The sequence below is a fragment of the Falco biarmicus genome, chromosome 14, assembly GCF_023638135.1.
Source record: "Falco biarmicus isolate bFalBia1 chromosome 14, bFalBia1.pri, whole genome shotgun sequence".
Taxonomy (NCBI): domain Eukaryota; kingdom Metazoa; phylum Chordata; class Aves; order Falconiformes; family Falconidae; genus Falco; species Falco biarmicus.
In genome coordinates this window covers 14,930,655-14,942,767 of record NC_079301.1, presented here as the reverse complement: position 1 = coordinate 14,942,767, position 12,113 = coordinate 14,930,655, and the positions used below count along the sequence as shown (strand labels likewise).

Genomic DNA, 12,113 nt, shown 5'->3' with positions numbered 1-12,113 from the left:
GAGGCCAGTCGGCATTTCTGTCTCATTCAGACACTTGCTGAGTTTTACAGCCTGTTTTGGGCGATTGTTTGGTGGGGCTGGTTTCCTTTGCTGGAAAAACTGGCTTCTTTCCTCCTCACCCTGGTTCCACGCAGGTACGTGCCTTTCTCGAGGTGATGCCAGTCAGGGGTCGTTCCCCTCAGGGCCTCTTGCGCCATGAGGACTTGCCTGTGCCATGGGGAAGCCACATGGAGCATTGACAGGGCCTGGGGTGGTTGTGCTTGGGAGGGGTCTCCTGCTCACTTGAGCACCACCAACAGAGCTCCTACCCGACTGCTTTAAACCCTGTCTCCTCTCGTTTTTGACCTCAGGAGCTGTTTCCTACCCTCCAGCTCCGGAGAACAGGCTTCTCAACCGGGATGACCTCGCTAAAACCCTCCCTCCAACGTGGACCGCTCTGAGGGACAACCCAGCCAGGAGATTCCTCAGGCTTGCCGTGCCCACAGTGTGCCTGGGACAGGCGTCAGCGCCAACACGTCTTCTCCACCAGCCATGGGAAGCTGGGGCGGTGTCTGGCTCTTTAAACGAGGCAATTATAGCTACAGATTCTATTTGTGCATTTATTTAAGACTGCTAAAATTTTCCTGTTTCGTCCTACCCCTTCCCCCAGCCTCGCCTCCCCCAGGGAAGGCCCTAGCTCTCCCGTCAGATGATTTTGTGTCAGAGGAGGGACACGCCGTACCCACCGCTGCCCTCCTGGGCACCACTCAATGGGCAAGGTGGGACTGTGCCGTGGCCCCCCAGCCCTCCTTGCTGCCTCATGCTGGGCACCGCTTTATTTTCTGATGGGCCAACTGATACAGGCATTTAGAAACAAGAACTGTCACTAAAAAAACTAACGTGCCATGCAACAACACTCCCCCCCCCCGACAGAGATTAATTTCATGTTCTCCTATAATTACACTGGAAAAGGAGAGTGAGCCTAAGAAATCCCATCTTAAAATAAAATTAAAGCCTGCTTCCATTCTTCATCTAGCCCATTTCTCCTGCTAACAGCACACAGGCATTTGTACATGTTATTAGATCGACATTGTAGCATCCTGGACAAATCAAATTAATTCAAATATCTGCAGGTATGAAATGTTGTAGCTGAGAAATGAGCACATAAAGTATATGCAATTTTCCCCTGGCAGTTTATTATGGTATGAAGAAAAAAACATTCTGTGCTTGAAGCTGACGTTATATTACAAATGTATTGCGAAGTATGATGTGACTATTAAAATATGATTACACAAAGTATGAACATTTTAAGAAGTTTACAGTACAGTGAATCTTTTATAAACAGACTCTTAAATATACATAGGACAATAGCTGACAGGAAAACATCAAAAATTAACTATTAATGTTTATAGACTTTTCCCCTGAAAAAAAGTCTCACATTAAAACAGAAATTATGAAAAGCCTTAAAACCAGGAACAAATCACCTGTACACTACAAATATACATGGCAGAGGTGCGCAAACCAGAGCTACCTGTCGGCTGAAGGGGACAGTCACCAGGGATGCCTGGCAGTGCCCGCCCAGCGCCAGCCCTCCGGGTCACCCCCTGCGGGCAGCACCGCGCGGCCGGCTGTGCCCAGGCACACACACGCCGGGCAGCGGCTGGGACACCACAGGCACGCACTCACCGCAGGACAGCGGGCGGGACGGCGCCTTGTCAGTGTCGAATCGACCTACTGGAGTGTATCGGGTTGAGAATGTGCCCGGGATCTTGCAAATGGATCTCTGCGGGCAGATCCCTGAACGCACTGGGAGCCCGGATGGGACCTACATATCGAAATTGGGCTGCAAGACTGAGCTACCAGGGAATCAGCAGCTCCTTTTATGGATTTTATTTTTTTTAAAATTCAACTTTTCAATCTGTCCTCTTGGTATGGGAGAACAGATGCCACATTTGATTTCTGCTTAGTCTGGTTGCAACGACACCCCTAGTTCATGTGTTAAGTTATGTCAAAAACATAAGTATTTTATGCTGTAATACACAGTATTACTGAAACTAACAATATTACTTGCATATTTATAACAAGGTATAATGAAATCCCTATAATAAAACCAAAAGTTATGCCATAGATTTATTTACAAACAGTCCAGCAAAGAAGTATAAATACTTCTACATTTAAGGTTTAGGAAAACATAATTTACAAAATATTCAAATATATACAGTCATCTGAAAAACTGCCAATATTAAACTTTGATGCAGGCAAAGAATTGGCTGAGTCTACTCATTCCGTATTGAAAGAGGCGGCGGCTTTCACGGGTTGTCTGTTACGTTCAAAAGCCATACGTATGTTATTTACAATGAGACTGCTTCTCTCCCGGCTAAACATGTCCGGAGCTTTGCGCGTGCTGTCCCAAAATGTCGTCTATCATTGTCAGATTGTTCAACCACTCTTCGTCGTTGCTGCTGCTGTTCTTCATGAGGGAGTCGAGGAAGTCAGTGTCGCTGCAGTTGGCGGGCATGATGGAGTTGCTGTGCTGGGACACAAAGTCATACTGCGGCAGCTCGGCGGCGGCGCTCATCCTGCTGAAGGCGTCGGGCGGCTGGCCTGTGGAAGGGTAGCTTGGCGGGCCAAGGCCCGAGGCAGGATTGAGCTGGTTAAAACTGGATACTCCTTGTGGCACTGATTTCATAACATTCATAGCTGGCAACGGTCCTCTGGTTAAATTGTGTCTCAAGTTCTGATTACTCATTGAGCTCAAGCCCTGGCCAGCCTGGCCCATGCTCAGTTTTTGCATCTGTCTGACCTGGACGCCGGGAGCGATCTGGTTAGGCGGCACTACAGCCTGCTGGGAGAACTGCTGAGCCGGTGCACTCGCTCTCACGTTCTGTTTGGAGAAGAGAGCGTTACCGGAGAACTGCTGCATGCTGGTATCCATTTGGCTTTGATTTGGCATTCTTGGCACAGTGGTTGGCGTCCACATCTGGGCAGAGGAGTTGGGGTAGACGTTAGGGATTCTTGGCATGCTCGGCTGCCTCAAGTGTTGCTGAGTCGCAGAGTGATTTGCTAAGGATCCAGAACTGAAGCCTGCCATCGGCATTCCTGGACGCACAGCGGAGTGGCTGTGTACTGTTTGGCACCCCGAGTTCATGCCCAGTGAGTTCTGGCTTGGCCGCAGTGGGATGTTAAAATCAGAATTAGGCGGAAAAATCCCCTGCTGCTTGCCAGGGTTGTGCGGGATCATCACCATCGTCCCGCTGCTCTGGCTGGCGGTGGCTGGGGCCATGCCAGAGCCCAAGGAGCTCTGGAGCATGGCTGGGTTAGACGGCAGCATGCGGTGGTTGGGCGGAGGAGCCGGCATCACCTGGCTGCAGTCGGTGGGGATGGGCTGCTGCACGGCTGCGTACAGAGAGACACGTTAGCTGGGGAGCACGTGTTCACCCTCGAAACACGGCAGAGCCCTGAAAGGCTGCTGCTCCATCTTTCCCTTTCGTTACATAGGCCTCTCCCCTGTGTCAGGGTATGTGATGAAACGTGAAACGCTTTTATTTCAGGGCTGAGAATCATTTAGCGCCCTGTATTTAATTAGACCCCAGGCCCTGGCTCCTCGAGGCTTTTCATAACACACCATTTCCCTCCTTACCTTGAAACTGATTTATCTGCTGAGCCGCAAACAAACTCCTCTGCTCAGATGTTACTCCCAGCATGTTTTGTCTCTGCTTTTCCTGGAAAACAAGGGGCATAATAGTAAAGTTGCAGTCTCTTGTCAAGCAAGAATAGCAGCATACACCTGAAGCGTGGCCACTGTCATCTTAACAACCTCCCCTGCACACACACACACCCCTCTGATGAAACTCAGCCCAGACAGTTCATTTCAGACCGGATCTTAATTGCTCACATGCCCCTTCTTGCAAAGGTGTCCTGACAAACCTGGGAAGCGCAGCCTTCAGCAGACACTGTGCCAGCCCAAGGGGAACTGGATGAACATGGAGACCCTCCAGTTCACCAGCTTATAAGTCAAGTGCAGCACAGCTGGAGGCTGCAGGAATCCTGGTGTCTCCCCAGCACCTCTTGTGCTCACTATTTGGACGTGTTCTCTGAAGTACCAGCTCCGGGAACACAAGACGTCCAAGAGCCTATTGGTGAACAGAAGCTGTGGCAGCATTGCAGGGGCACATTGACAAACAGGAGACTGCTGGTGGCCGTGACCCTGTCTGGAGGATGGCTCTGCTCATGTGCACCATCACCTTTTGCACTGGTTGACACTTCTAACTCCAACATAGCAGCAAGCCACTGGAAGCCGGGCATCCTTAGCAGGGCTCCCTGTGCAAGGCATTGCTGACTTTTTCCAAGTGACCTGATTTACATCTCCCACCATTTAACCCCAGAACCTCCCACCACACTCGCATCCCTGCTGTGGACAGCAGCCGTGACCAGGGGAACTCCCCGTGGATGGTGGAAGCTGAGGCCTGACTCCCGCTGTGTTGGAGCAGCACAGTTAAGCTTGAAGCCAACTGATGACAAGGAGGTAGAGTCAGTTTTGAAAGGGAGTTTGATCAATGAGCATGACAGTACTTTGTCGAGGATTTTACTGAGCTACTTCTTGTCTCATTTCCCATCCAAGGAAATGAGCCTCCTTGACCCAAATCCAGCAGCACACTCAGAAAGTCAGAGGCACATGTTCAGCACTGCCTCATCCAACTCTGGATCTGTTGGATCGCCCCATCCCTGCTCCTTCACGCAGCATATCACAAACCTCATACAGGGACTTCTGTTGCTAGAGACCAGCCAAGTCCAGGACAAACTGGAGTCTAATATCTGCTGTGGTGAATCCCCAGGGAACCAGAAAGAAAGGCAAGCATGGAGAACATCTCTCCTGGGGCTGAATCACTCTCCAAGCCTCCCTTCTCTGCATCTTCCCTCCCAATCCTGTGACTGACCAAGGATGACGGCAATGATACGGAGGTGACTGAATCCTTTCCTTGCACATGAGTGGGCAGATCTGCACTCAGACTTGTTGAGCAGCACTAGGCCTTGGCCTCTCCTGGGCATGACATCCTGGATTCACCACAGCCCTAGTCTGACTCAACCCAGCAATTCCAGCACTACTCCTTAGTGTTTGCTGACTGGTGATTTCTCCATTCCAGTTAGTCCTGTCCTTCCCAGTGAGGTGGACAGCACATCAACCCACAGAAGCACTGGGCATCATACCTGCATCAGCTGTCGTTTCATTATTTGCTGCTTCAGTAAATGGTTCCTCATTGTGTACCCATTCACCGTGGCTGGTGCAGGCACAGAGCCTCCGCTTGGGATGGAGCCCGGCTCCTGAAGTCTGGCAACAATTCCAGGATTTTGATCCTGCCAAGAAAGATGAAAAAAGAAAAATAATCTTATCAGGGAGATAACAACAGAAACCCTTATCCTCTCTGTTGATGCCCTCTCTCCAGTCTTTGGCTGTTCCAGGGCCAAAACACCTTGTGGATTCACATGGACCCGCATGTCACGGGGAGGACAGTGAGGGGCAGGGGACTGCTCAGATTTCTGAGTATCGGCACAAGAAGTGAGAGAAACAAAACGTTAATCCAAAATTCTTTGTGACTAGCCCAAGGCTATGGGACTGATTCACTACCATTACTGGAGTCACATGGCTGCCTGGCTGGCAGAAGGGATGTGAGTAAAGCATCACATTTCCCACCAGTTCCCCAACTGTTACACTGAAAGACATAAGGAAAGAAAAGTTGCATCAGGGTAGGATTTGGCAACTGAATGTAAAGGAGAAGCCTACAGGAAAGGAAAACAGCAAACTAAAAGCAGAGGAGGGGAAAAGGTGCCATCAAACCAGGGACCCCGAAAGATGAGGAAGATGTGGGCATGGGACCAAAGTGGTGCTTGTGGGTTCCATGATCAGACCAATGAAGAGAGCTAATTGTGAAAGGAGAGGAGAACATGGAAAAATGCAGGGTCAGGTCATGGCCAGGCACAAATCAGTAATGCAGTGGGCCTGATTCCTGGCCGGTGTAAACTGGCCTCAAGGAAAGATCTGAGTTGAGCTTCACCAGCTGAGCACTTGCCTCCAACGAAAGGGCATTGTGTGGAGAAGAGGGGGAAAAAATTCACAAGAACACGATGAAGACACAGCCCAAAAGGGAAAAAGAATTTAAAAAATATTGAAGTCTAAACATTTTAGGAGCTGGCAGGTGGTCAGGGAAATACAAGAGGAAAACAAAGGAAGAAGTCAGGGCCTCACTGAGGACAAGATTCTGTAAGTGCTGTACCCAGGAACAGCAGTACCAGTGTATTCCCCATTCTCCATTTTCACATCCAGCTTCTACGTTATTTATGATGTTTTGTTATTATTGGCAGGGAGAAGTATGTATATTATATCCAGCATCCTTAACTGGGCCATGTTTCCTTTGTTTTCAGAATGGAAGCCCACATCCTTTGTTTGAGAATCAATGTTATCAGGAGATAAGCAAGAAGAAAATGGTTGTTCCCTTTTGACATCTGACAATTAGAAGCATGCTCAGATGGAGAAAACAGGATACGAGCCATGTTTCAGAGTGGCCAGAAGAAAGCCTTGGGAGGCATTTGTCACCAGGCAAGCTTCTCGGGCCTGGGGCGCCTTTCCACAGCAGCTTCACCATGAGGAATCACCCAACGCCTTCCAAGATATGCTTTGTAAGAGCAATTACCAAGAAGGTCACTGAAATTAGTCATTTTTATGGTGCCTCCTTTTGTTGTAGCACTTCGGTCTATTATGCAAAACCACAATTGATGAAATGTAAATGCCTGCTAGATAATTTACTAAAAGACACAAACCTGCAGCTCATCACTGCTCTCATTATCATTCCTATTCATGGGCAGTCTCATAAGACTAGACTTTATTACTGGTGCTTTGCTTTACAATTCTGCTGGACATCTCTCATCCTCCCCCTTCCCTCCTCCCCATTTTACTCCACCTCTCCCACAGAAAAAGAGGAAGGGGAGGAATAAAGTAAGTATGATTTACTACAGATGTAAATATGGAAGTTCATGTAAAGCTAGCACTCTGCTTTCATGTCAGACAGGATTCTGCAGCCATAGTTAAGCTTTGAATAATGCAGATTGCCTCTAGGGGAATATTTGAAAGTGGAGGGATTCAGTTTGTGTACCCTGCACAAGAAAAGACACTGAAATGTTCATACCACCAAAATCCCTGCCATCTATCCAATTTCCTCCAAACTTGTCTTGTTGCGTGCAGAGAGGGTCTGTGCTTACTGAAGCAAATGAGTTTAGTGCAAGGACAATCATTCTGATGTCTTGCTCAGGGCTATTGCATTAACAAGTCATAACATTAAAGTCTCTTTTCCTAATCATGTCCACCTCATTCTAATTTCTCCCAAACATCATCAAGAAAATAACGTTGATTTTTCCATATTATTAATGGTAAAGAAGTGTAAATCACATTACCAATTGCGGCTCTTGTGCTGTGGCAGTACAACAGCTTAATTATATGGGATTTTCTGCAGGCACCCTATAGCAATAATGACAATCAGCAAAGTTCATTTGCAAATAGACAGAATGGGTTGCTGAGTTTTTCAGAGCGAAGTTGTATAACACTTAATTAGCCACTAAAGAAACAATCTATAGATATAAATTTTGCTTTTGGGGAAATTAGGACAAAACAGCATAGATGGGAAGACAAGGAATGAATTCAAAATCTTGCCTTCCACAGTTCACAGTTAGGTTATAGCCAAAAAACAAAACAAAACAAAACAAACAAACACAAAAAAGGAAAAAGTTCTCTCTTTTCACCACTAGTGGGAACTACTGTATTCTCTTACAATAAAAAATAACCTCTTAAACGTCATGACTAAGAATAGCTCTGGTGTAGTCTAAAGGACACTGCTATCTGTACCAAAGGTTAATGAACTTCAAACATTTTTCCTTTTCATCACTTCCCAAGAAAAATCACTTTCCTTCCCATAGTAGGGCGAAGCCAAACAAGCCATAATCTTAATTTGTCTATAGTTTGGATTATCCCATTTTAAAATCCAGGAAGACAGCAAGGAGAGGAGGATTCTAGTGTCGAAGTTGGGAAGGATGGAAGCGGGTGTTCACACCCAAAGGGCCATGTGGCTGAACCAGCTGTAAGCCCACTGGAGGCTACAGATGGCTATGGCAGATTCTTACTCTTCCTCTTTAAAAATATATGTTTGCATGTAAGTATCAGGGGGTTTTGACATTTTTTCCCTCCAAAACCTCATGTTAAAACATCAAATGGGCAGAATCCCTAACCCAACGGCATGCCACGCAGACCTGGAACTGGAGAGCATTTTTCTGTTGCTAAAGCAAACCATCGCGCAGCAGGCCCTGAGCTCCTGCAGCTCTCCCCGAGCTTTCCAATGTAGCAATTTCTGTTCAAAAAGGCGCTTTGGGTAACTTCAGTGTTTTGACTTAGCATCTCATGCACTAGTTTCAAGAGCAAGGAGAAAAGAATGAGGTTCCGGGTTTGCAGGAATTCTTACTGCTTGTGTCAGTATTTCACCCCTGACTGTAACTGTGAAAGCGGTTGCACAGCGCAGCGAAACCAGTCCCTCCCAGCCGCCCAGCCGGTGCACAATGGTGAGCTGTTCAGGCTGGGCAAATGCATCTGCAGATTACTGTGCCTGGCTGTGGTGAGCGTGGGTCTGGTCCAACAAAACATTTGGGCAACCACTTAATGGAAAGTGTACGAACAGCCCTTCTGGGAGCTACCATGTATATTTATGAATCTACATCCTTCTAAAAATCCACTGATGAGCTCGACCTGCGCAGCCCCATCATCTGATTACGTACAAGCTGCACGACTGCAGTAAATAAGTGTGGAGATGAATTGTTTTGTGTGAACACCGTTGATAAACTCCAGTCCTCGGCACTTAGTTATATATCCAGTAATCACTATGGCTTCACTTAAGTGAGAATGAAGAAATTTATGGCCCCTAATTCCTCTGAATCCTCATTAACAAACAGTCCAAAAAGAATTTAAAAGCAAGACTTTCTGAGGATCTGAGCTAGAGCTTTAATCGCTTTTTGGCAAATATGTAAAAATCCCTCTAATCTTTAATAAAGAGCATTCATTGTTTTTTAGGACTATGCAAAAACACTAAACTCATTTATCATTATTAAACTTTCCCATCTGCTCTTACGGTGTAACTCCAAAGAGTATAACAAAGAAATGTACATGTTAAATTGTATTGACTTAAGCCCAAAGCTATTGGAGACGTACAATTTATTTCAGTGAGGGCATGAAGGGGACTGCAGGCTGCTAGACAGAGTCATTTGTCCAATGCTGAAAAGACAGTTATCTGCACCAAAATGGCTCTTGGAAAGGCACATTTGCTTTATAAGAAATAAGCTGCCAGGTGAGACCATTCAGCATTATGTTACAGACCCAGACAATAAAACTAAGCCATGAATTTCAATAGTTAACAGATGGACTAATTAGAGACTGAATTCTTTGTGGTTCTAGCAGATAACCAGGTCACAGCAAGGTTACTGAGAGAGAGACAGGCAGCTTTGCAAATTTTGGTAGATATTTACAGAGTCGGGGAAGAACTGCACTTCCTAACCGAAAGCGTTAGCAGTAGTGGAAAAACGGAAACGTGTCTAATTAAAAACGCATATAGTACCTGCATTTAAAAAGTTTATTCCATTTCAAAAGACACTGCTGATTTCAGAAACACTCCCTCCACTTGCAATGGGGTATCCAGCTGAATCCAGTAATTACAGAGCTTAAAACAGAAGGGCTGTTGAGACGAGCCACAGCACCCCAGCAAAAAGGAGAGGACCTAAGGGAACGGGTGGCCCAGGGTGGATGTTTGCTGTAAATACGAGAAAGGGACAAACTGCTTTTTCCACCATTTGTTTTTTGTAACCAAAGATAACTTGAAGAATTAACCAAGACCTCACACAGTAAAAAAAACCCCAACAACCAAACAAAACCCCCAAAAGCCACACCAAACCAGAAAGGGACACCATGGCTACAGGACTGGAGCAGAGCCTGTGCCACCGACCGGCCGATGCCCTGGCTACTCGGCCGCGGACCCTAGGGGCATCCCTATTCACTGCGGGGACAGCTGTTCTCTAGGGGTGGGGTGAAGTTTCATGAACCAGCTTTTGTTCTGTATTTTAAGAACATCTGTAATGTATGGGAAGTTCTGCTGAGGAAATGCAAATACTAGTTTCAAACTAATGCCTCTGCGTTTCCCTGAGCTCCCGCCTGCCAGTGCATCGTCTCCTCTCTCATAGGTGCGCTGCCTCTCCTTCAGCACTTTGCTCTGAAGTCCAAGACAAAGCCTGCTAGGCATGACGACTCTACAAATACCGCAAACTAAGCAATTAAAACACTAATAGCATTAAAGTGACCTCACACAAAGAGTTTCCTGGTTGTAAGAGTGCCATGTTTAGGCCTATGGAGAAGCCACGTATAAGACTCCCAGTGTCTAGTAACCTTGTGTGGTCCCATAGAAAACCTCGATGCCACCTTTACAAAGGAGGATCATTGCCTCCACAGCTGTTAGTCCAAGTAGATACTAAGATGGGGAATCTGCTTGGCCAATGCATACGAACAAAACAAACAAACTCCAGGGTCAGGGTTTGGCAGAATGACTGTGTCAGCCCACAGAACAGTGTGATGGCTGTGAGATGCCATGATCATTTCCTTCGTGTAGAAGTCAGGGGTTAGATATGCTTCTTGCCTCTGCTTCTTGCCTTTAACAGAACTCTCCATTTGCTCTTTGGAAGTTTTCTGTCTTTTTTATCTCCTCTATTCTGCTCCCAGTTCAGAGATGCTCTTCAAGATAAAACAGCCTTTCAGTTCAGAAACGCTCCAAAGCTTTTGTTTGTTTGCATGTTTGTTTTAACACAATGTATGAACATTGGTAACACAAACTGTGCAGCTCTGTTGATCTTGTTTTTACCCATCTTTCACCCATTTATGTGATATACAAGCATGTAAAATAATACCAGACTCAAGTTTCTGAGCTTATCTTGGAGGCTGTCAGTCAGGAAAAGGCTTTCTTTGAAGACTGTTAGTGATCCATGGGTATAAGGTTTTGTTTAAAAAAAAAAAGTTCTTTTAAGTTTTTCTTCCTTTTCATACGGCATGAGCATGTACAGCTTCCTTCAAAGGTAGTTCTCCTTCTTTGCTAGGAGTAATGACAAGATCACCACACCTGGCTAGCAATAGTATTAGAATCTCCTCCCTTCAAGCAAAGCAGACGAAACGCTAATTTCCCTATAGCTGTGCTTGTACTGCCTGCTGTTCAAAACAGAACAAAATCCTATCAAAGTATCCAAAGTGCTTTTAAAAATGCACGCAGAATTTTAATAAGATGGAAAGTGAGTCCACTTCCCCTCTTAAAAAAAAATAATTAAATTAGTTAAAGCTTTTGTGCAAAGACTACCCATATTTTCAGAGCTGGTTTCATCCATCAAAACATGCCATTGAAGAGCAGCAGCAATCAGAGCAACGGAAGGACAGAAAATCCAGAGTGAACTACTGCAACAGCGATTTTTCTTTTACATGGAAATACGTCCTTTAGCAGGCAAGTTGAAATCAAACTGTGATGCTGTTACCAGCACCATGTTGTTAGAGAGAACATGGGCAATAGCTCTGGGAGCAGCCAAGAGCCTGAGGCACAACATGAATGGGAGAGCTGGTGTATCACAGACACACGCAACTCTCCATGGGACTGCACTGCTTGTAAGGAGGCACAGTCAAGACTCCAGCAACAGCAGCTCCCCTGCAAATGCATCCTTTGGCCCAGGTGAACTCCCAGGCCGTGGGTGAAGGCAGCCCAGAGAACAGCTTTGCTCCACCATCCTGAGTGAAAGGCAAAGCTTTCAGGGTAACTGGAGACTCACGGAGGCTCTGCCAGACTCCTGATGGCAATGGGACCTGGGTACCTGTGGTGGTAACACACTTTTCTTCCACCTGAGAGCAACGCTTTAGGGCTGGACTCATTCCCACCAGTTTTTGAACCACCATGCTTTTAATATAAACTGCATCTGTTATTGTTTTTATGTGTATACACCCCAAAATGCAGAGATGGGTGTTTTATACCTGTCTACATAACATACAGTCAAGATCTAAAATTGAATTCTCTGCAAAGAAC

General features: G+C 46.2%; 1 protein-coding gene across 2 annotated transcripts in view; it reads right to left on the bottom strand.

The window, feature by feature from the left end:
* Positions 1–1,153: 1,153 nt before the first annotated feature.
* The window catches only part of MAMLD1 (mastermind like domain containing 1), an 83,605-nt gene continuing 72,645 nt past the window's right edge, over positions 1,154–12,113 (bottom strand). For both annotated transcript variants that reach the window (XM_056359848.1, XM_056359850.1), the window contains 3 exons: positions 5,188–5,334; positions 3,620–3,701; positions 1,154–3,375 (listed from right to left, as the gene is read on the bottom strand). In XM_056359848.1, coding sequence (XP_056215823.1) covers positions 2,357–3,375; positions 3,620–3,701; positions 5,188–5,334 — 1,248 coding nt within the window. In that variant the 3' untranslated portion in view covers positions 1,154–2,356. The remainder of the gene's footprint in view (positions 3,376–3,619; positions 3,702–5,187; positions 5,335–12,113) is intronic.